Below are 22,087 nucleotides of genomic sequence, written 5' to 3'. Positions count from 1 at the left end.
AGACGAGACGGCCGAGCATTGTTCGTGTTCGTTTTTCGCTTTTCTCTTTTCTGTTTCGTTTTCGGATCGGAGAATGGAGGATGAGGGGTGAGGGTGACTTGGCGTGGAGGGAGATGACGGAAGAAAAAGATGCGGCGGGATTAAAGTTGGAGTGAAGCCGCCAGATGTTCGTTTGATGTGGGGAATCTTTTTGCCTGCTGCAACTCTCCCCGTCAACTCCCCGGTCTCTCGACGCTGGGCTGGATTTGTCGCAATGGGGCGAATTGACGGTATACTCCGATTGAATTGATGTCCATTAAGATGTGGTGCCCGTGCTAATTATTGTCCCAGCTGTGTATGCGCTACTCTGCTTTATCCTCCCCGTCTTGGTCGGCCTGCATTTGTATGTCGCGCCCTATACCAAGGTTGAGGAGTCTTTTCACATCCAGGCCATTCATGATCTGCTCGCCTTTCAGCTGCCCACTCGCAATGTCGCAGAGACGCTGCGCGCTGAGTATGATCATTTCACTTTCCCCGGGGCTGTGCCTCGGACGTTTGTCGGCGCCGTGACGCTCGCCGGGCTGTCGCGGCCATTCATCTGGTTGAACGCGAATGTTGACCGGCAATTCCTGGGTATGTTGGCTCGATGATTCGCAGTATTTCCAGTACAGATGATTGACAGCGCTTCAGCTCGAGCACTTCTCGGCCTGCTCAATTCCTCATCGCTGCTGGCGTTCGCATCCAGCATGCGACGGGCCTTTGGCAAACCGGCGGCCATGTGGTATCTGCTCTTCCAGACCAGCCAGTTCCATGTCCTCTTCTATGCCTCGCGAACCCTGTCCAACATGTTCGCCTTTGGCCTCTCCACCCTGGCGCTGAGCTACCTGCTTCCCGTGCCAGTATCGCCGCGGGCGTACCAGAAACGCTGTCGCACGGCGCTGTTCCTGTTGACGCTGGCGGGCATCATCTTCCGCTCGGAGCTGGCGTTGCTGCTGGGCACCATCACCATCTTCCTCTACCTCACCGGCCGCGTCGAGATCCGACGAGACATCATCCCCGCTGGGGCCCTCGGACTCCTACTGGGTCTCCTCTTCACCGTCGGCGTGGACTCCTTTTTCTGGCAAGAATTCCCCCTGTGGCCGGAATTCGCCGCCTTCAAGTTCAACGTCCTCGCCGGCCAAGCCTCCGCCTGGGGCACGCACCCCTGGCACTTCTACTTCACCAACGCCCTTCCTCGCCTCCTCCTCAACCCGTCAACCTTGCTGGCCATCCCTCTTGCCTTTACACTCCCCTCCACCGCGCGCTCCGCCCAGCTCCTCACTGTCCCGTCCCTCGCCTTCCTCGCCATCTACAGCTTCCAGCCGCACAAGGAATGGCGCTTCATCGTCTACATCATCCCCGCGCTGACAGCCACCGCCTCCCTCAGCGCCTCCTACGCTTGGACGCACCGCGCCAAATCCCTCATCCCGCGCCTCCTCTCTCTCTTCCTACTCCTTACCACCGCCCTCTCCTTCCTCCTCTCCACCTTCGTCCTCCTCCCCGCCTCTGCAGCCAACTACCCCGGCGCGCTGGCCCTACACGCCCTCCATCGCCACGCTGATAACACCCAACCCGTCATCTTCGTCCACTTGGGAAACCTCGCCTGCCAAACTGGCATCACTCGCTTCCAACAACTCCCTGGCCGTGTCTCCTTGTCCCACTCCGCGTGGGCCTACGATAAATCCGACTCCGCGGACCCTGCCGTCCTCACTGAGAACCCATACAGCTTCTGGTCTCGATTCGACTACGTCCTCGTTGAGCCGGGAGAGGAGGAAGATCGACTTCGTGCTGTCTCCTCCCCTTCCTCCTCCATGTCCCAAGATGCGAGTAGCGGAAGTGGTATTCCCCTAACCTGGACCGAAATCGACACAATCCCAGGATTCGCAGGCCTCCGGATTCTTCGACCCGGTGATGAACCAAGTGACATCGAACTCGGGGTATTGAGGTCTTGGTGTGGAGAGGCGTGTGGGGAAGTGTGGTTGTTCTTGAGAGATATGGTGAGAAAACTTGCGAGGGGCTGGTTTGTTGAGGTTCGGGTTGAGCCGAGGGTGCGAGTTTTGGGGAGGGTTTATTAGAGTTTTTTTTTTTTTTTTTTTTTTTTTTTTCATTTCCTGGATCTTGTTGAGGATGATGTTGGAGAGATATGGTTAATGGGGGAAGAATGGGTTGTTTGTATGTACCTATCCGTATCGGAATATCTAGCACAACTCAGGATTTCCTCTGCTGGGTGCCGCCGCTTTAGTGAGGGTACTCAGTATTTCACATTACGGATCACCGCTCACTGAGCATTCACCCAGCACTTACCAAGTGCTCACTGAGCCGTCACTTGCTTCCCGGCTTACTTATATGTCCTTGATTTTGTGCGAGCAGTCTATGAAAGGCGGGGTGAGCGGTCCACATGGGCATTTCTGGAGTCTACTTGTTCTAGTCTACTCCGTATACCCGGGCAAAAAAAAAAAAAGGAAAAACTAAATGGCCTTTCAGCCAGTTGTGGCGATTGTCTTAGGGTGTGATATCAATGATGCTTATCGATTTGCCCGGGTAATGGCTTGGAATAATAGTATGAAAAGCCAGCTACTTTCCTAGCTGGATGAGGCTTCCCCCCCTTACAGGTAAGTCACTTCTTCTATATATCTTTCTTTATATTTCGTTTTCAGCTTCTCTTATTCAAAATCGGCCGTAACTGAAGAAAAACCTAATTGCTGGATGTACTGATCTTTGGCAATTATAAGATATACCTTGCAAATTGCTCGTCAGCCTGTGAATTTATGCATGAACACAATCGAAATTGTTCCTATCCATTGAGTTGATCATAGCCAAAATATCTATAAGGTCTTCAAAGCTCTTATAATGATAGGTAACGGTGTAGACAGCATTCCTGATCCCATTTTCCCATATGTATTATGTAGTGAATAATAGAATTCTTTGCCTCTGTTATCGTATATTCAGATTTAGCGACTACTCCATAATAAAGACATTTACTTGTCCTACACTACGATCCAACAAACAGGATGGAGAGTACTAGGTAGGGATTCCAAAAACAAAAACAAGTACAAAACCAATAGCAACAAAACAGAACGATAAAAACATACAGTAATAATGGACATGCTGCCAGCTTCCAAACGTCAGAACACGTTGAGGCACCCTAAGAATAGAAGTACCGTATTTCTCATCCAGCGTACAGTACTGGTCTCCATAAAAGGGGCCAATTACCAGAACTGGAGTTCACCTAACTCTTGGGAGCTTCGTGTACCGGCCAAGCTCTTCACCACGCCCATTGCGCAGCGACCCATCACAACGCTTGTAGTAGCTATTGAACAGCTCGCTGGTCAGTCCGCTGAAAGCTTGATCAAAGAGAGAGGTTATAGATAAAGGTAGCTCACATAGAGATAGCAGAGTTAGACCCTCGGCTACGGTCGACCGAGTAGTTGGGAGGATCAGGAGCACACGAGTTTCCCGCCATGACATTGCCGTAGTGAGTTGTAACAGTTTTGGCATTTTTTTCGCAGGCTATAACGTCACGTTAGCTTACGGAACTCAACGTACTAGGCCATGCTACCTTTGTCATGAGCGCGGAGTTCCGCTAACTGAGCTAGGCCATACAATATTGCCAGATAAGAGTCCTTGAACAACGACAGAAAGATGGTGGTAAGACGCTGATGGGGTAAGCGGGGGTTTTAGAACCTGAAGTGAGCCTTGCTGCTCTGGTCCCAGAGACAAGGTTCCGTTTCTTTTTGACTGGTCAAACATTTCGAGGAACTGTTTCAAGGCGGGTGCAATGGACATTGGGCCTTCGTACGTGGCGGTAAGAAGCGCTCAATCATCACCACTTTGGCCAACAAACTCTGGGAGTCTGTTGAACACATCGCGCCAGCTTTCCTTACCATCCACGAGGCTCTGAATGGCATCCACTATCTCTGACTGTGACGCTCGGACTTGCTTAGTGCTGTCTCTCTCTCGCAATGTGATTGTATCGTCTTTCAGCGTATCAAAATCGATGATAATGCCAAGTGGAACACCCAGCTCATCATTACAAGAGTATCTCTTTCCAATGCTTGCGCTGCTGTTATCGACACGGCAAAAAATTCCAAATTGTCGAAGACACTGCGATACCGTTTGTATCACTGAATGGAAACTTGGCTGGTTTGACAAAGGTACAATTAACAGCTTGATCGGTGCGACAGAAAGGGGCAGCGACAAGACCTAGACCAGTACATTAGCATAGCGATCTGTAATGTTTAGAATTTGCCTACCCCCCGGGCAACATCATCTGGTCGATACCAATAAACATGCTCCAAAAGGCTATATAGAATCCGCCCAATACCAAAAGAAGGTTCGATGACATTCGACGTATATTCGCGGATATTCTCTACCCTGGTTCGCTTTTCAAGGATTATAAGGTCCTGAAGCACTTTGACCGTGCCGTCGACCATACCAAGGACTTGTAGTGTAATGAAACCTTGCTGTCCTAATCTGCCAGAAAAGCTCTCGCGTTCGGATTGACTAAGAGGGTTAAGAGCAGCTTCGACAGCTTTCGCATCCTTGCAGAATGTTGGACCGAAGTTTGCCCTGTTGATATCGATCTGCCACTCCTCTACCCTCAAAAACTCTGCTCGTGGCTCTCTGACAACCAGCGGCTCGTCTGTCCTTCGTGAATGAACAGTCAAGTCATATGCACTGCGATCTGCGCATCCAACACATTCAATCCACCCGTAAGAGGTTAGTAATATGGTGTGGCGAAGTTGAAGTGATTGATTCTAAATGGATTGTGTTGAGAGATTATCTAATGAAGGGATTATCTTGAGTTGTTTGCTTATGGGCTGTTTGTATTAATGCCTTTGTGTTGTTTGGTTGGAATAATGGGTTATTATATAGTTGGGTAGGTATGTCTTGTTGAACAAGGGGATGTTTGGATGTCTGAATGGCCTTTCAATGACATATACCCAGGTCTGGTCGAAGGTAGTAGATCCAAGGTGAAATATTCAAACTACTGGAACGTTCTTGAAGCTGGTATACCTGTGCCAATCCATCCTTGACTGACGTAAATAAATGCTACTGCTCAACCAGAAGTATACACACACATCGACACACCACCAACAATATCCACAAGAAATCAAAAGAAAACAGGGTATTAAACACCACAAGCTGTATCCAATCTCTCCAACCTGCCCTCCAAATCCTTCACCCACGGCTCCACCAACTCCACATTACTCTTCAGCGCCGCCTCGCCCTGCCCCATCTTCTCCTCCACCACGCGAAGTCCCTCACGCCACTGCTCAATCTCCCTTGCCATGTCGGCCTGTCGTCGTTCCAACTCGTCCAGGGACTCAGACGCCTGCGCCGCCCCGGCGTGGATGGCACGCAGCGAGCGCAACCGCTCCAGCACGCTGGGCAGGATCGGGTGCAGAGACTGGATGGTCGGGAGCGTGGCATATAGGGCCTGGATCTTGGTGGCTTGTTCGTCGCGCTGTGTGGCCGCCGGATCGGTTTCCGTGGCGGAGGAGGACGACACCGAGACGTCGGACGGCTCGAGGGCCGCGGCCGCGATGCGGGCGTTCTGGGCCGCTTTGGCGGCGTCGAGGGCGCGTTTGCGCGCGGCGGCGAGAGCCTCGGTGTCGGCGGTGAGGCGGCGCACGCGGGTGGATAGTGTTTCGAGGTGCGGCGTCGAGACGGTCGTCGATGGCGGCAGGTGGCCGGCGGAGGTGGTGGGAACGGCGGACGCCGGGGCCGGCCCGACGAGGAGGTTCATGAGGGTGGCAAGCCGCGAGGTGATGTGGTCGAGCGCCGGGAGGACGGGTTGCAAGGGGGGTTCGGAGATGCCGTCGGAGACGAACGGGTTGGAGGAGCTGGAGATGCCCATGGCGGATTCGATGAGCGCGAGACGGCTGTCGAAGGCGGCGGCGTGGGAGAGGACGCCCACGTTGGGGAAGGTCTGGTCAGAGGAAGGAGTAGGAAGGGTTTGTTGGGTGTCGGGGCCAGCCGTCATCGCAGGGGCAGTGGAGTGCGTAGTAGCAGAGTCGGCGTCAAGTTTCTTGGATAACGCTGCGGCGGCAGAGTGCGGGACGCCGACACCACCGGGGCCGCGGGAGGATGCATAGAGACTATCTAGCGCGCGACTGAGTTCCAGGACGCCGTCGCCGAGCGGCTCCTTGTCGTGACCAGCGGCGGAGTCTTGCGGTTCAGTAGCGTCTTCCCTCGCCGCCATCTCATCCTTGAGCTCTTCGACTTCTCGTCGCAGCCGAGCCAGCTTCCTGTCTAGACTTTCGTCTTCGCTGTCACTCAGGTCGCCGACCTCTTCTAGTCCGTTCTCGTTCCTCCGCCTCCGTCGGCTCTTGCTCCGGTACGCTTTGCGCTTGGTGTCGATGCTGTCGGAGAAGTTCACTTCGCGGGCGTCGACCGTCGCACCGAGGAAATGGGCGCGCGCCGCGTCGGCGTCCACGCCTTGTCGGTCAATGTCGGAGTTAGAGCCGGCATCGTCATCGAGGTTCGAGGCAGTGCGGATAGTGGTTGTCTGGGGTAAAGTATATTAGGATTGGAGCTGTAGGAAATAGATCATAACAGTGGGCAGTAGTACCGGGACGGTGGAAGCTTCGTCGGTGAGATCGGGGGTTTCGTAAATATCGGGCGCGAGATCCTAATGCACAATTAATTCGTGGAACACAGCAAATGTATAAAAGAGCACAGGACGTACGAGATCAGGAAGACCCGCGTATTTCTTGTTGAAGGCCATTGTGAGGGTGGGAGAGGGCAATGGAGAGAGAAGAAGGTCAGGAGGTTGTTGATCCGATATACTTGGGATGTTTGGCTTGTTTGTTGTGTTTGTTCAGAAGGAGGAAGGCTGACTCAGCATCATCGGATGTGGCGCCTGAGGCACCACTTGTCATACATGATCTCGATGAACGGCGTCGTACCTGAATCCGTCATCACACAAGCCGATAATCACATGGGCTGCAATGCAGAGTCAGTGTGAGATTATTACAAAAGAATGTATCATCTGCCCCATCTCGGACAGCGCGGAACTCCCTCTCCACAGTCTTCCTCTCTCCGTGTCGAATAGATCGAGCGCCAAGAACCATGTTCGACGCCAACCAACTTCCCCAAGAACCCAAGAAGGACAAGTATGGGGAAAGTAATCTAGCTCGGAGCACAGATTGGTGGATTGCACAGCGTCCAAGCACTAGGAAGGCGTTGTTCCTACAGCAGAAACGGCCAAAAAGCGCCGGTGCCTGTCGCAAGACCGCTTCACGTGAAAGCCTCGGTGGTTTGGCCCCAGGCACCACATGAAAGGTGACGTCCGGCACTTCTCCCCGCCTATTTATTCTGGCTCCATCCTGGTCGTTTGGCAGATCTCCACGAGTGTCTCCCTGTCTGTCATACTGTCATTAGATAGACTTCCTTCAATTGACTTCTTTCAAATCCTTTGTCCATTATCAGTCCCTACTTCCCTACCCCTCATTTCATCATGGCCGCCCCCGCAGATATCACCATCAAGAACCTCAGTGGAGAATGGACGATGGTGCGTATATCTCCATACCACCTTAATCTCTACCCGAAGCTAACCATGTTATTTTTGATCTTTTAGGACAAAAATGTCTCTGATCCGACAGAGCCGCTCCTCGCCTTGGTACCCTCCTACCACCACCCCTCCTAGTCACCATCCACCCCACTAACATCACCCCACAGCAAGGAATGGGCTGGATGCTCCGCAAAGCCCTGAACATGGCCACCATCACGCTCCAAATACACTCCCACGCCGACTCCACCGACCCCAAGCTTCTCCACGTCGACATCGACCAGGTCGTCACCGGCGGCATCAAGGGCACCAGCGAGCACCGCACCACGGACTGGACCAAGCGCGAGCACGAGGACCACATCTTCGGTCGAGTTGAGGGCCAGTCGCGGCTGCTCCGCGGCGTCAAGGGAGAGGATGGCAAGGTGCGGCCGAACGTGGATATCCAGACCAAGACGGACGACGAGACGGTGAAGAAGTTCCTGCGGGGAGAGGTCTTGGCCGATGGCTCTGCTACCGAGGGGTTCCTGGTCGATGCCGAGGGCGAGGAGTACGGTGAGGGAGAGGGTCTGTGGTTGCAGAGCTTCGTGAACAATTTGGATAATGGATGGACGGCCGAACAGGTATTTCCCCCCACCTCTTTCCCTGTGTACCGTGGCTGTGAGGGTGGGATAGGGTGGATGCTGATGATTTCTATAGATTTGGGGTTTCGAGAACGTCAACGGAGAACGGTACTATACTCGTCGCGTGGTGGTGTCGAAGGATGGCAAGTCCGAGCTGGCTCGGTTTGTATACACCTTCATCAAGCGTCGCGAGTGAACAGACTACAGGTTAGACAAGAGTGTCTGAATAATCTGTCATGAGACTTAGAAACCTAGAAAGGTAGTGTTGAGAGTACACCACACATCTGGGCTCGAGTCAGCAGTTTCCATTATTTAGCATGAGAAATAAACCAAGATGAATCATATACTGCAGCTACTTGACTTCATATTGTCACTATGTGTTGCAGCCACCGCGGACGTACATAATGGCCGCCCTTTTGTGGAAATAAGCGTCACGAGTAATTGTTGTAATTAGAGGCAGAGTATAGCTATCGCGATTACCAAAAGATTGGATTTCGATCCCTGCGGGCCATGAAGGTCGTTGTTGAAGAAAATGGGTATATGTGACTTGGCATGTTGCACCTCAGACATACACGTCTCCTATCTTATAGAAGTTCCCGGTCAGTCAGAAGATGTCAGACGTTGCAGTTAAAGAAAAATTCATGAAATTAGTCAGGCAAGTTCTATTTATGGTCTTCCGCCTTGTTAGATCTCCAGCAATGATCATGTATCATCATACTCTTAGACACCTAGGACTCTAACACGTCATAAGTCCGGGGCCTTTTTAGTCACCAAAAGGTTCGATTCAATCGTCTTTGAACGGGACTTAAGCTATACAAGTAAACTTAATTCTACCAAATTCCTCTTGCTCTTATACAGATCATAGCAACTATATCACTACGCGAGACAAAATCTACCTACCCCAGTTGTTAAAGAAAAATCTATTGGAATCTAAGCAACTATAAACTATCAGAGGACAAACGACCAACAATTCTACATGACCGGTTAAAATATATACACTAGAGTAAGTTTTAAGCTCAATTACACTAAACAAGCTCAGCATAGCTCTGAAACACACTAACAGCAAATCGCACATACATTGAAACTACGAGCGGTAAGTTAGAGCTGCAAGACGCATGACAAGAGTCTCTTCACATCCGAGGGCTAGAAGAAGTAACTTAAGCAGTAAGCGCAAGGCTAGTTTGAGTAGGTCCATACAAGTACAAGGGGATAAGGGGTTTGGGTCTCAAATAAGCTCGATCGGATATGACTCTAGTATCTTTAATCAAAAGACGTTACAATGAAAAGACGATATTTCACAAAGTTAGCAAACAGTATCAATAACTAGAGCATGCTTTTTCCTGGTTGGATCTTCATCAATCATTCATTCAATCGATCATTTGGTTGCAAAATACCCGAATGCCTGGGTTTCCGACATATACGCCACAGTTGCTCCCGCTTTCAAAGGGAAATGGAAAGAAAAAAAATATTGTGTTAAAAAGATAGTTGAGCCCATGTCTGGCATACTAGCAGCTCCGTACGGAGTATGAATCCAGCCATCAATGGTGCTTAGGGATCTACTGTGGGTGATGGACCCGTAACTACAAGTAAACGCTAAGAAAGAAAAGAAATTAATGATAAGAGACGCTAGTCTAAGAACCTATTTCAGAATGACCTGATAATCCCAGCTCAGAGTCCATGTCTATGGACATGGATGAGTCATTCGACATTGATGCTGCGTCAGTTGCTTCACTACTGCCCACACAAACAGATCACTTCCATACTGATGAAGATGATGCCCATTTTGAGCTTTGAGGTCATTTAGAGAACTCTTGATATCCCATTGCAGCCCTTTCTCTTCAACTGCTTTCAGAAGAATGGGCAGCATCTCATTCCAGCGCCAGTATAAAGCGTCATGCAGAGGCGTCGGGCCGCCTGTAAGTTTATCGTAGTGATCGCATGTAGCAAGGGGGTTGGCGCCGTGGTTGAGCAGGATCTTGACAGTGTCGTAGTTGGGGCACCGTACGGCATACTTTAATGCCGTTGCACCATCAAGGCCGCCTCTGGCTTCCACGTCGGCACCAGACGTCAGGAGAAAACTGGTCATCTCGTTCGCCCGAGGGGTTTTGCCTCCAGCGGCTATAGCGAGTAATCTCTTATATTCGGCACCCGGAAAGACCGGGACCAGCAAATTGGCATCAAAACCGCGGTCGAGAAAGTATTTGACGATATCCACATGGCCGTTATAGACTGCCATTCCTAGAGCTGCTCGGAGGCTCTGGTCACTAGGGGGAGAGCCGCCATAGTTCGACTCTAGAAGAGGTCGGATCCTCTCTATCTTCGCATCGCTGCTGGGGTGAGAAACCAACCCGAACAGTGCGTTCTCATAGACATATGTGAATCGGCCATCCACCGACGATAGACTATGACCATGGAGCTGCGACATTGGCATGAAGCCGGTTTTGTTGAGGAGCAATCGCACGACTTCTGGACTACCCTGTGCTGCAACACGGCAGAGTATCTCGAAGTCGCGCTGCTTGTCCTTTCCCATAGTCGCGCCCCGCTCAATCAGCAGAAGAATTGCTTCCTTGTGCGACGTAGCATACGAAGCCCACACTAGAGCGTCGTCTAGAGTCTTGCCCAGATTCCACTTCCGCGTTATCTTGCCGTCCAGGATTTCTCGCAAGAGCTGCACCTGGTTGGCCCGGGACGCCGAGATAATCACACGCGCGCGAGATCTTTCAAGCATCGACGGGTTGTGAACCTGTATAAAGCGCAAGAATCGTCGGACAATATTTCCATGACCCTTCGCGGTTGCCTGCCCCAAGGGGTCGTGGAGCTCCTGACGCAAACAATTTACAGCATAGCACCGGTGCTCCAAGGGATCACAGCCCTCATTCAGCAAGAGTTGAACAGTCGGCTCGCAGCCTACCATTGCACTAGCAGACAAGAGGGCAGGTCCATGGTGACGTGTATATCGATATGCAAGTTTTGCCTCAATATTGACCCTGTCGAGCAACAATTTGGCAGCACCGATGCCTTTCTTGGAATTCGCTGCATAAACTAAAGCCTCCATATCAGAATCAGCCTCAAAGATGTCAGCGCCTTTCTCTAAACCTATCAGGAACAACATAATGTCCTCATGATTCTTATGCGCCGCATGAAATATAGCAGTTCGGCCATATTCATCCTTCGTCCTGTGCTTTGCCCCAGCTGCGATGAGATATTTCACAACATCCAAGCTCCCACAACGAGCGGCATTCATAAGCGGAGTCCGGCCCCTCCAAGGAACTTCTAGGGACGACACCCCTTCCTCAACTAGGAAGCGCACACCATCCAGACACCCTCTCCGCGCCATGGCATTGAGGGTGCTGGGCTCCCATCCCCAGGGGACAATATAATTGGGATCTGCCCCGCGAGATACGAGAAACCTCGCTGTCTCCCAGCGCTCATGTAGAACGGCAGATACAAACGGCAAATTGTACTCTCTTGTCTCTCTAGGATCACCCCCGAGGTTAGCATCTTGCAAAAATCGGAGCAGCTCCGTGTATCCGCGCTCGGCAGCATTGGTGAACATTTCCTTGCGCACGTCGCGGCCAAGTTTCACCCCTGCTTCAAGGAGTCGTTGCAGGAGGATATGGTCGCCCTTTTCGAGGGCGCATTGAATGGCTTGTTTCTGGTGACTCTTGGCGTAGCGTGCAATCAGGGTTGGATTGACGAGCGAATAGAGAAAACGGCAGCTTCGTGACAACGCACTGGCGTCATCAGCATACTCTAGATAGTTAGCAACCTGATATAGAATCTCATTGGGGAGTGCCACAAGAGACGAAACTTGCTTTTTCTCAAACTCACCCGCCATTTTTACTAACGATAGAGTCGCCCGTGGTGGTAAATAGCGTGACGGTCTATTTCCCTTGGCGTTGGATGAACTTGAAAGTTGGACTATCTTCTGCTTCGGACGTTCGCTCGATATCGAACTAGGTAGAGAAGAAGATGATGGTGATATTCTATCTGTTCTTATTCTCGTGGCTTTATATAGTAAATAGCAATGGAACAGTTCCTTGAAACACCCGCTCTGATACCGACAGATCCCTATAGATGCCTTCCCGAGATATTGGTAGGCTGAACAAAGCATTGTGCTTAACTATCTTTGTTGAGGCTTTTTTCGTAATCATGTAGTCTATACTTACGAACGGTAATCACCCATATACTCATTTTCTACAAAGAACCAGGATGTTTATGTGTGTGGTAGTCCAATACGTTCGAATCCCCTAACGGGATTTTGTACAGTCACCATTTTGAATATCCAATCTTGACAATGCTATAAGCCTTCATACTCCTTAAAAGTCTGCACACAGCTAGCGAACTTCTATCCTGAAACATGTCCGACAGACATCAATACCATCGATCTCATTTCCCTATACTCATCCAATACTATACCTAGGACCTGCCTATATCAAGACAACCAATTCATAAAGTCTGCATAAACCAAACCAAACCCTTCATCGCTCCTTTCCCCTGGAAAAACCAACTCCCTAAACCCAAAAACCATGGAGCATATTTGCTTTTTTTCCCTGGCTAAATTAGACCCCTCCAACTAGTGACTACCCTGGTAATTGATTTCCCGCCAAGCATTAAGTGCCGACCCCCTAGGTAAGTTGGGCATAGTGCAATTCCAGAAGACCCGTAGTGCTGTGGATCTTTCATCTCCCTGATGCTGGGTATTCGTATTCTGCTAAAGTTTAGGCTAATTCGGTTCTTTGAATAATTTTTCGGGCTAGTGGGATGGTGCATGTCTGCCTTTTTGTTGATGCTCATAATAGGCGTTAGGCAATTGGTGAATGGGTCTGTTTACTTTAAATGTGTCTACCTAACCGTACAGCATATGAGAGAAAGAGCTCGGCTATAGTTAGTTTCTTCTTATTCTAGGTACTAGGACTGGATGTTGGGTTCATCTGACGGGAGTATTTCTATACGTTAAGTAAGGTATTTGAGAGGTGTTGTCGAGTATTGAGCTCAAGCAGATATTATCCCAAAGTGAAAATTCTACCTGGGTCTGAGGGATGATCTGTCTCTTCATTGATTAGAAGACGTCTCCCCAGTTGATATTCAGACAATGCATCGTGTTTCCCTTAAATCTGTTAGTTGGCTTTTCCCAGACTTGATTTCATGTATCAATTCGTGATCATGTGATATATAGGTCTATATAGGATTAAATATGCAGATAGAAGCAATAGGTATAAAACGACACCCACCCACGCAAATGAGTCAACAAAGGAAAAATGAGATAACCACCCCAGAAGGTATACCGTAATGTACAAGAAATAGAAACCAACCCAGAATAAAATACAAAAGAAATGCCCAAGTCAGAGGAGTAGAGTCCTTACACTCGACTCCCTCCGCTTCTTCCGTTCACCCTTCCCCCTTCCAAATTCTCCTGGTCAACCTCGACCAGCTCGACTGAGCTCCCCGAGTCGTCGCGCTGCGCCCTCGATGTATAGTTCACCGAGTATGTCATCGTTTTGGCGATCTCGCCCTTTGCGTTTGAAGCGGGGGGGTATGCGTTACTGCTCAGCGGGGCGCCGTGCGTGGCGTACGATTTCTTGCCGTACACGCTGACGAGGTCAGGCATGAAGTGGCCGACAAGAGCGCGGGTAGCGGGGAGACAGGCGCAGAGAACGGCGATCTGGACTTCGATGACGGACCAGTGGACGATGGGTTGAAGTTGCGCTATTGGTACTGTTAGTGTGGTGCTCTTAGGGTCAGGGAGGAAGGGTGACAGTACCGGTCTGGTTGTCGGACCAGCGGTTGTTCCAGAAGACGATGACTCGGATGATTGCCACAATGGTTAACCTGTTTCTTAGTTAGATGAAACCCTTCAAGCATGGACAAAAGGACTTACAGCAATCCCATCGCAAACATCAGTCCCACTCCAATCTTCTTCTTCTTGGACAACTGCAACTTCGTGATCTCATACACAGGTGCAGCAACCATGGCGAAATCCACAAAAATGTTCACCAGTGCGTTGGTCAACGTCGCCGTGATGAAGTCGATGCATTTCCCCTCTTCCTCACCCGCCCAGCCCGTCCAGGCCATATGCACGGGCATACATTGCAGCGAGTCGCTCATCACCCAGGACAAAGCGATGGCAGCATTCAAACCGATGACGACGTACGTGACGTGACGGAAGACGGCCGATTGGAAGATTCGCAGCAGGAATAGACAGACGGATATTTTGGCGAGAGAGATTTGAACTTTGTAGCTGAGAACGAAGGCGTAGAAGAGCTATTGAAATATTAGAATGCGTTGTGGCAACCTGTCTAGAGAAAGAATCACCTTATAAACCATAGTAATGTTGCTGAAAGGAATGATGTCCCACATGTTCGAGCCGAAGCCATGATGGATCACTGGGGTTGATTAGTGCGGATGCCAAATAAAATTTGGGGGCCGAGACTTACTGTAGATGTTGACAATGAACAACTCCAACGCCAAAGCCTAGAAACCATTAGCCCAGATAGCGAGCAGCATTGACAGCAAGACGCACATAGGAAATGGTAATGGTGGTGTCGTCCCATCCCCAACCTCCACCAAGATGGATAATCTTAGCGAATATACGGCAGATAAAGAGAAGTGAGGAGAGAATGAGCGGCACCAGGGTCGCCGGATCTATGGCAGGTCGACCCTTATGTTCCGAAAAGCCGCATTCTTGGGCACGAAGTCGTTTGGTAACTGGATTAATGAGCCTCAGTTTGTTCCATGCAGTTGAAGAAGAAAACCTACCAAACTGCTCCTTAATGGTACAATTCGATGTAAAGCATGTTCCTAACGATCCCTCGAATACCCGATCTGAACAGGCACATCTTGTATCGTCCGGCGCGCAATTTACTTGCTCTCCACAGGACAGCTACATTTGCTAAGGTTAGAAATATATTAACCATCACACGATGGGACGGAAACATACCGCGCACTGAGGAAAGGAATAAAGATCGGGGTCTTTGGCGGCCGAACAGACCACCAGAGTAATTAGAAGGAATCCATAAAGTAATAGCCCCCGTTGGAATCGCATGATTGACTGGAATTTTGGTATACCCCAAGGGTTTCAACTTTCAAGGGTTCCAAAAGTTTCCTACCGGGGGGAAGGGGGAACCGTCGGATAAAGAATCAAACGTTCCCAAGAAGAGGGAAAAAAATTCAAATAAACTAAATCCCCCCCCCATTACGCGATGGGGGCCTCGACTCCGGAGAATTTATACGAAGGTGAGTTCTGACTGGCCGGGGATTGTTTTGCCATGAGTAGGAGAACAGCCAGACTTGATTCGCGTCGGCCTCCTTACTGTGGAGGGAAGATGAGCGACGCCAACTCGGCTTCCAGACCGTGCCGCGGACTAATGTGGAAAGTGATGGGCTAGTGCCCATTGATCGGGGTTGATCGCTTCGTATCCAGACCAGCCTTGTCAGTTATCAATTGGGAGGTTGATCTGGTTGATTACTCTGTACTCTGAACATGAGAATTAGGGGCCCCCTGGTGCTCCGGTCTCGGTTGAGAGATCCCCTTGAATAGACTCATTGTCTGCTTGCGTTACTCGGGGACCGCTTGTCTCGCACTATTGCCTGACAGACTGCATCTGACAGACGCCAACCTGAACCACCCAATGCAAGCCACCATTGACTAAGTCGTTAACTCTGAGCGGACGGGGAGGACTAGGGGAACAATGGGTCAGGTAATCTCCTGGGACCCACAACGAACCAAATATTATTCGCACTGACGTCGTGACCAAGGCAGAGCACCATAATGAAATTATGGTAAACTAGAGCAAGCGGGAAAGGATCGCTGTTTGGCAACAGCCGCACCATGTTGATCCTGACACTACCGGTGATTGACAATGGACTCCCCGATTGTTTTTAGAAAAAATAAATTGAAAAGCTAACGGGCATGGGGAAAAGACCATGGGAATTTAGAATTGGGATTGTCCTTCGGCACCTGAACTACCGACGAGTTTATCTCGCTAAACTATTATTAGAAAGCTTCACTAAGGGTATGATGGGCGATGCACACGTACCATCACCCTCACGCCAAGACCCTGACGGTCAGGAACAATAACATTGATCCCTCAGGATTTAAGGAAACAAAAGTTCCAACCAAATTGGCAAATTTCCATCCCTGCGGGCAAAAAGGAGGCGCCAGCTCTCTAGAGGCAAAAATTCTTATTGCCAGGAGTAGTGGAGACCTTCGTCTACCTGGTCCTAACGTCGCTCTAAACTGGCGGCAGGATCCACCTGCCACGGTCTCCGCCGCTCCTGTCTCGAGGTTTTGTTAGTGCTGCTTGGCCCTTTCTCCTCGGCTTCTTTCCTAGCAGGAAGATCGCTAACTTGCTGCAGTAATTCTCTAGCCTGAGTTGGTCAATTCCAGGAGTCCGGGTTGCTGTGGAAGCCTTCCGGTGAGGTTGCGTCCACTTGTCAGGTTGATCGGCATGATTGGGTACCGGGAAGTGGATTGGTAATAAGTGAGAGAGCACTGAGCAAGTTGGGTTGTTGTGAGTTGACTCAGTCGAGACTAGGACACTAGGAAAAGGAGGAGAGGTTGGGATATAGTAAATTCATGATGTAATGTGATAGATAATTGGAACTTGGCATGCTCGTGGGAGCTGCACTGCATGATGCATCCTTCTGCAGGGACGGGGGATGATGGCAGGGGATGAAGAAGGGAAAAAGAAGGGAGAGAGAATTCTACGGGATTCCCCTTTCGGTGCCTCAGGCTCAGGACATGTGACTGGTCGACAAAGACCCCAAGGCAAAAAGTACATCCTCGATGGTCACCGCATCAACCCTTCTTCCATTGGCATTCTGTTCATTCAACTTCCATTCGTCCGTTCGTCTGTCAGTTTATTGACTATTGATTTACCCGTCATATGCCTCCCCCCCGCACAAATCAATAAATCGCTATCCCCGTATAGCTCCCCTCGTCCTCCCACATCACCCTCTTCTTCCCTTTCTCCACGCAATAAAACCGTCCCCCGAGGTCTGCCACGTACACTCGGTCTTGACCTGCCAGTTTCAACCCAATGGGTTCGTTGAAATGTCTTGCTAGGATCACGCGATCTGCCGGGTCAACCTTCCCACTCACATCCACCTGATTCAAAGAGCACCCGACAGGATGTTCTCCCCGATCCGTCCAATACAGGATCTGCGTGCGTACATCCAATTCTAAATCAATCGGATCGGGCAGACCCGACAGCAATAATTCGATGTCAGAACGTGACTCCGCCGTCTGGCCCGCGGGAATCTCCACTCGCGCTCGAAAGATCCGCCCCTGACCTCCTTTACTCGGGCCCTTTTGCGTCCAGTATATGTAACCGCGAGTGATATCGACGGCAATTCCAACGCACCAGCGGGTCATGTCGACTGGTTCGTCGGGGTTCTTCTTTGTCGTGGGTCCCGTCTGGATCAGGGTCTCGTGGGCAGTTCCGTCGAAGCGCACGCGGTGCACGCCCATGCCCTCGCGGTCGCAGAAGTACAGCATCTCCGTGCTCTCCTCTACCACGAGCTGTTTGGGTGTGTGCACGCTCCCTGGCGGAAGCAGAGTCTTGATATCCGTTCCGTCCAGGTTGGCAGAATACACCGCTCCGTCGCAGGTGTGTGTGGCGCGGCCCATACTTGTCCAGAAGATTCGGTCCGCCTTCCGCGAGATGTCGATCCCATCGGGTAGGGATTGACCCTGCACAATCGGGACCCTCTTTCCCGTAGCAGGCGAGTATCGCAGGATTTTTCCGGCGGAGTTGAAGGTGGAGAGCTCATTATTGGCGCCGAGGCCGACATCGAGGACGTATACAGTTTCTTGGTCGGCTCCGTTGGCTTGAGCGCTATTAGATTTAATTCCGTTCGACTTCTTCTCGACCTCGACTGAGGAAGGAGGGTCAGTAGGAGGATACAACCCTCCCTCCTGGCTCTTCAGGCCCAACCGTCCCGAGTCGATATACTTCTCTCTCAACCAGTCCACAGGCCGACTGTCCAGTCCGCGCTCCTGGATGTAGTTGTCCTCGATGAAAGCTACCGTATCCAACCCTATCAGATCCATCAATCGACAAGGCAGACTTTGAGGTTTTGTGAACATGTTATCCCAGAGCATATCGATCTCGGCGGGAGTGCTGACCTGGTCAGCGAGAATGGTCAGGATTTCGCGCTTGATGGCTGCCCAGAGGCGATTGAAGACGAATCTGATAAGCATTAGCATTGTCGCCGTGACTCATTGAGATGGGCCCTCGATTAGACCAAATAGGAGGAAAAGAGAAACCCACCCAGTACATTCCCTTCCCACAATCACGGGCAACATGCCACACCCGCTCAACACCTCCTTCAGCATCTCCAACATCCCCATCTCAGTCTTTCCGCATGTCATCAACTCCACCGTCCGGATGTCCGGGGGCATCGTGAAATGCATGTTTGCGACCCGTTTCTTGCGTTCATCACTCACTTTCCCCAGCATCAGCCGCGACTTGTACGAGCTGCTATTGGAGACAATCATGCAGTCCGAAGGCGCGCAGTCGTCCACCTCCCCGAAGAGCTTCGTTTTGAGGTCGAGTACCTCCGGAACCGCTTCGATGACCAGCCATGCGTCTGTCACTGCGGCGCGGAGATCCGTGAAGGTATCGTGCTGGCCTGGTTTCGGCTGTGTCTTGGTTGTACCATTTCCATTTCCATTGACAGTCCCGTTCTCGTTGACGGCCCCATTCGTATACGTATGAGTACATGTAAACGTATGCCCATTCGCTCCTTTAAGCGTACTGGAATCCGAACTTGAATCCGAACCCACATCTGTATTCATCTTGTCCGCAATCGACGGAACAAGCGCCACGAACTCCTCGATATGAGTCTCGATATACTCCGTCGCGGCGAGTACAGACTCCGCAGACGGATCGTAGGTATGGACAGTATATCCAGCAGCAAGGAAGACGGCGGCGATGCGACGGCCCAGCACGCCTGCACCGAGGACAGTGATGGGCCGGGGAGTAGTTGTTGGTTTCATCGTAGGGTTTTGGTCTTCGAGGGATGGATGTTCAGGTGTTGCGATATAAAGATATGAGTAAGTATAGATGAAGCAGAGATGTAGTATAATATCTAAAGCCAATGACCGAATAATGTCCACAGTAAAAAAGAGGAAAGAAATAATGAGACAATGTCAAGCAAAACAGCTATATATAATATCCATGTATAGCGATAAAAGTTGAAAATAGAAGAGAAAACAAGCTTGTCAAACAAGACGAACCTTCAAAACACAGCAACCAGGGTCCTTCTAGTACTATTTATACTCACCCCTACCGACCCAAAACCTGCCTTTTGGATACGGAGACATCGGAAGTACCAAACAAACAACCTACCCACAACCTTTCGTCCAAAGCTTTACACATATTCAGGTTCAGAAGGATAGAGAAGACTTAAGACCCAGATGCCGATATCCGAATGACATCATCCGTACCCTATCCTATCATTTCTAACCAATACTGATACTAGCTAGCAGAAATGTATCATTATCACCAGTAGACGCCGGAGAGACTCGGACTTCGGAACCTCGCATACACTCGGACAGGCTCGGAGACGCTTCGGATTCAGCACGGAGGAAGACCGGAGCGGAGCGGAGCGGAATGATATATTGACCATGAGTGCCGATTTGCCCATATCTAACCACCTAATTCACCGACTCAGTTAGAACTGTAGATTCAGAATCTAGACAGCAAACCGTCATGAGCCAAACACATTTGAGTTCATCGCATACTAGTTTCAAACAAGGGAGAAGAAATAGGCGGGATATGACGTCCTACATAAACTTCCCGCCTGCCTGGTTGAAAACCACGGATATACTTCTCTCCAAGCAGGTTCAGTCTGGATCGTCCGGGTTGTTTCTTTTGTTGGAAGGATATAATGTAATTGTTCGTTGTCTGGGTAGTTGGTGTCTGACTGGGTGTATGTGTTTGCAAGGCATGGAATAATTAATTTAATTTGATTTAATTTAATTCTATTCTAGTCTCTGTTGTCGAGACTGGTTTTGTTGGGTTGAGTGGGTATGGATCAATCTTGATTATATTAGTTAAAGTTCAAAACTATCATAACGACGAAACATATACTCTATTCTACCCTTTTCTATTCCAACACGTATGATACAATCTATACAAAGTCCCCCTTTCGCACATTCATCTTCCAATGGCCTAACAAACAGAATCTAAAAAACAAAAACCTGATCCTCCCCCCTCGCCACCAACCCCCCAGGAACCGTCCACCCCAACCCCCCCAATACCTTCTTCATAGCCTCGATCATCCCCGGCGGTCCACACAGAAACAACCTATTCTCCTTCGCGGGCGCCGAAAACTCCCTCTTCATCATGTCTTCGTTCACGAAGCCGCGATAGCCGGTCCATTTGCTCTTTCCATCCTCGTCCGGCTGGCTAAGCACATACTTGATGTTCAGTTGATCTGGATACAACCGCGCCAGGGTATCAAGCTCCTCCCGGAGAAGGATATCCCGCTCGGTGTTGTTCGCATAGAGGAGGTTGATTTTCGTCCCGTCGAGGGGATCGGTACACGCTGCTCGGAGGACCTGGTACATCGGTGTGATACCGGTGCCGCCGGCGATCATGTTGATTGTGCGGGCGAGGTTGCGGGTGTATTTCATTGCGCCTTTGGGGCCGCGAAAGGAGAGGCAATCGCCTGGAGAGAGCGAGGCCATGTGCGAGGTCATTTTGCCGTTGGGGTAGGTTTTCACGAGCAGCGTTAACTGGCCCGCGTCGGTGGGGGAGGAGATGGGCGTGTAGGAGCGCGAGATGGCCTGGGTGTTGATTTGCGCTTGCACGGCGATGTGTTGGCCGATTGGGAGGGGGAGGGTGTCTGTTGCGTTTGGGAGGGAGAAGACGAGGCGGTATACGTTTGGGGCGATTTCGGTCTTCTGGGAAAGGGGGAGAGAGCGCCAGGCTTTGGGGTGTAGGATGGGAGGGGATGCTGGGGTCTGCGTGGTGCGTCGGAGGGGAATGAGGGTTGCGGCGTGAGTTGCGCGACGGGGTTTATAGTGTGTGAATTCTTGCTGGACGTCGAGCTTCGAGGACAGCCAGAGGCCGAGGCTGCAGGTTATCGTGAGCTGGCTGATGGTGGCAATGCCGGCGCCGGTCCAGAAGGATCCGTTGTAGCTGGTGCCGTTGCCGGTGGAGTTGCGTAGGACTTGTAGGACTTGAGGAGTGAGGTCATGTTGGTAGATTGTCACGGCCGCGGTTCCAACGAGGCCGGTCAGACCGAGCTTGGTGATGGCGCGCAGGACCTTTGTCCAGAAGGAGGGTTTGTGTACGTTCACGGCGGCGGCCTGGGAGACTTGTTGGTAGGTGGGACGATAGACTTCGATCATCTCAGTTTGTTCCTGTTCCACGTCAACATAATGCAAGGAGTTATCACAAAGACTGCGAATGTACCTCAGCCGGGAGATCTCCCACGTAGAACGGCTCTAGCTGCTCGCGGGCTTCATCGGAGTGGCCGACCTCCTCAAAGGCATCGGTAGCATCAGTACCGGCAACCTCAAGCAGGATAGCACTTCCGCCCGGATGATCCTCGAGGTATTTCGTAATATCGTAGACTAAAAACAATTGAATCAGTTGTGACCTCGCAAGTACAGAATTGAGACATGCAAACCCTTGTTATGCAGCACGATCCAGACATCGTCTGGCTTGTTGTGCGTTTTGACCTGCTCAAGAGTGTACGGCATTTTGACCCTGTTCATTAAGTCCAAGCATGCACATCAAAGCAGACACCGTGCGATATTATTTATATCCCGGATATTGTTGGTCGTCAAGCGATTCATCCGGGCCGGCATCCACGGCCGAAGTTCGCGCGAGATACGGAACTAACGGAGCAGCAACGGAGCTCGACGGAGCAACATCGGAGAGCCAGTCCACAGTCGGATACTCGGAGATGATGGCGATTT

General features: G+C 50.7%; 7 protein-coding genes across 8 annotated transcripts; 2 read left to right on the top strand and 5 right to left on the bottom strand.

Annotated features, from left to right (window-relative positions):
• Nucleotides 1-253: 253 nt before the first annotated feature.
• Nucleotides 254-2,093, top strand: ECM39 (dolichyl-P-Man:Man(7)GlcNAc(2)-PP-dolichol alpha-1,6-mannosyltransferase; the record flags this gene model as incomplete). Its single annotated transcript, XM_046094269.1, has 3 exons — nt 254-269; nt 331-612; nt 670-2,093. 3 exons carry the CDS (start codon nt 254-256, stop codon nt 2,091-2,093), a joined length of 1,722 nt encoding a protein of 573 aa, XP_045950248.1.
• A 2,668-nt stretch (nt 2,094-4,761) lies between these two features.
• LDX57_012519 lies at nt 4,762-7,347 on the bottom strand. 2 transcript variants are annotated; one of them, XM_046094267.1, is made up of 3 exons: nt 6,710-7,347; nt 6,593-6,652; nt 4,762-6,529 (listed from the first exon to the last, which is right to left on the bottom strand). In XM_046094267.1, the coding sequence occupies exons 1-3, from the start codon at nt 6,746-6,748 to the stop codon at nt 5,150-5,152; spliced, it is 1,479 nt and encodes a 492-aa protein (XP_045950246.1). In that variant the 5' UTR covers nt 6,749-7,347; the 3' UTR covers nt 4,762-5,149. The 2 variants fall into 2 exon arrangements, with proteins under 2 accessions (XP_045950246.1, XP_045950247.1); XM_046094268.1 differs by having other exon boundaries at nt 6,593-7,347.
• A 133-nt stretch (nt 7,348-7,480) lies between these two features.
• LDX57_012518 (uncharacterized protein) lies at nt 7,481-8,347 on the top strand (the record flags this gene model as incomplete). The annotated part of the gene is made up of 4 exons (XM_046094266.1): nt 7,481-7,534; nt 7,601-7,642; nt 7,702-8,151; nt 8,228-8,347. The coding sequence occupies 4 exons, from the start codon at nt 7,481-7,483 to the stop codon at nt 8,345-8,347; spliced, it is 666 nt and encodes a 221-aa protein (XP_045950245.1).
• A 1,485-nt stretch (nt 8,348-9,832) lies between these two features.
• On the bottom strand, nt 9,833-12,232 carry LDX57_012517 (uncharacterized protein; the record flags this gene model as incomplete). The annotated part of the gene is made up of 1 exon (XM_046094265.1): nt 9,833-12,232. The coding sequence occupies exon 1, from the start codon at nt 11,987-11,989 to the stop codon at nt 9,833-9,835; it is 2,157 nt and encodes a 718-aa protein (XP_045950244.1). The 5' UTR covers nt 11,990-12,232.
• A 1,281-nt stretch (nt 12,233-13,513) lies between these two features.
• Nucleotides 13,514-15,196, bottom strand: LDX57_012516 (CFEM domain-containing protein; the record flags this gene model as incomplete). The annotated part of the gene is made up of 8 exons (XM_046094264.1): nt 13,514-13,860; nt 13,916-13,983; nt 14,033-14,415; nt 14,467-14,537; nt 14,589-14,625; nt 14,675-14,859; nt 14,911-15,034; nt 15,092-15,196. 8 exons carry the CDS (start codon nt 15,194-15,196, stop codon nt 13,514-13,516), a joined length of 1,320 nt encoding a protein of 439 aa, XP_045950243.1.
• A 1,775-nt stretch (nt 15,197-16,971) lies between these two features.
• LDX57_012515 (putative 3-hydroxyacyl-CoA dehydrogenase) lies at nt 16,972-19,153 on the bottom strand (the record flags this gene model as incomplete). Its single annotated transcript, XM_046094263.1, has 2 exons — nt 16,972-18,344; nt 18,426-19,153. 2 exons carry the CDS (start codon nt 19,151-19,153, stop codon nt 17,060-17,062), a joined length of 2,013 nt encoding a protein of 670 aa, XP_045950242.1. The 3' UTR covers nt 16,972-17,059.
• A 1,191-nt stretch (nt 19,154-20,344) lies between these two features.
• LDX57_012514 (uncharacterized protein) lies at nt 20,345-21,868 on the bottom strand (the record flags this gene model as incomplete). The annotated part of the gene is made up of 3 exons (XM_046094262.1): nt 20,345-21,526; nt 21,579-21,739; nt 21,796-21,868. The coding sequence occupies 3 exons, from the start codon at nt 21,866-21,868 to the stop codon at nt 20,345-20,347; spliced, it is 1,416 nt and encodes a 471-aa protein (XP_045950241.1).
• Nucleotides 21,869-22,087: the final 219 nt, after the last annotated feature.

The sequence above is a fragment of the Aspergillus melleus genome, assembly GCF_016097325.1.
Source record: "Aspergillus melleus strain CBS 546.65 chromosome Unknown contig8, whole genome shotgun sequence".
Taxonomy (NCBI): Eukaryota; Fungi; Ascomycota; class Eurotiomycetes; order Eurotiales; family Aspergillaceae; genus Aspergillus; species Aspergillus melleus.
Note: the sequence above shows the minus strand (reverse complement) of the source record. Positions and strands in the feature narration are given on the sequence as shown.

Bases quoted from the DNA above. Each gene is read 5' to 3' on its own strand.
- LDX57_012519 (XM_046094267.1), bottom strand. From the start codon at position 6,748: ATGGCCTTCAACAAGAAATACGCGGGTCTTCCTGATCTC. The intron at 6,653-6,709 runs GTACGTCCTGTG...ATTGTGCATTAG, and splicing joins ACGCGGGTCTTCCTGATCTC to GATCTCGCGCCCGATATTTA. The intron at 6,530-6,592 runs GTACTACTGCCC...ACTTTACCCCAG, and splicing joins ACGAAGCTTCCACCGTCCCG to ACAACCACTATCCGCACTGC.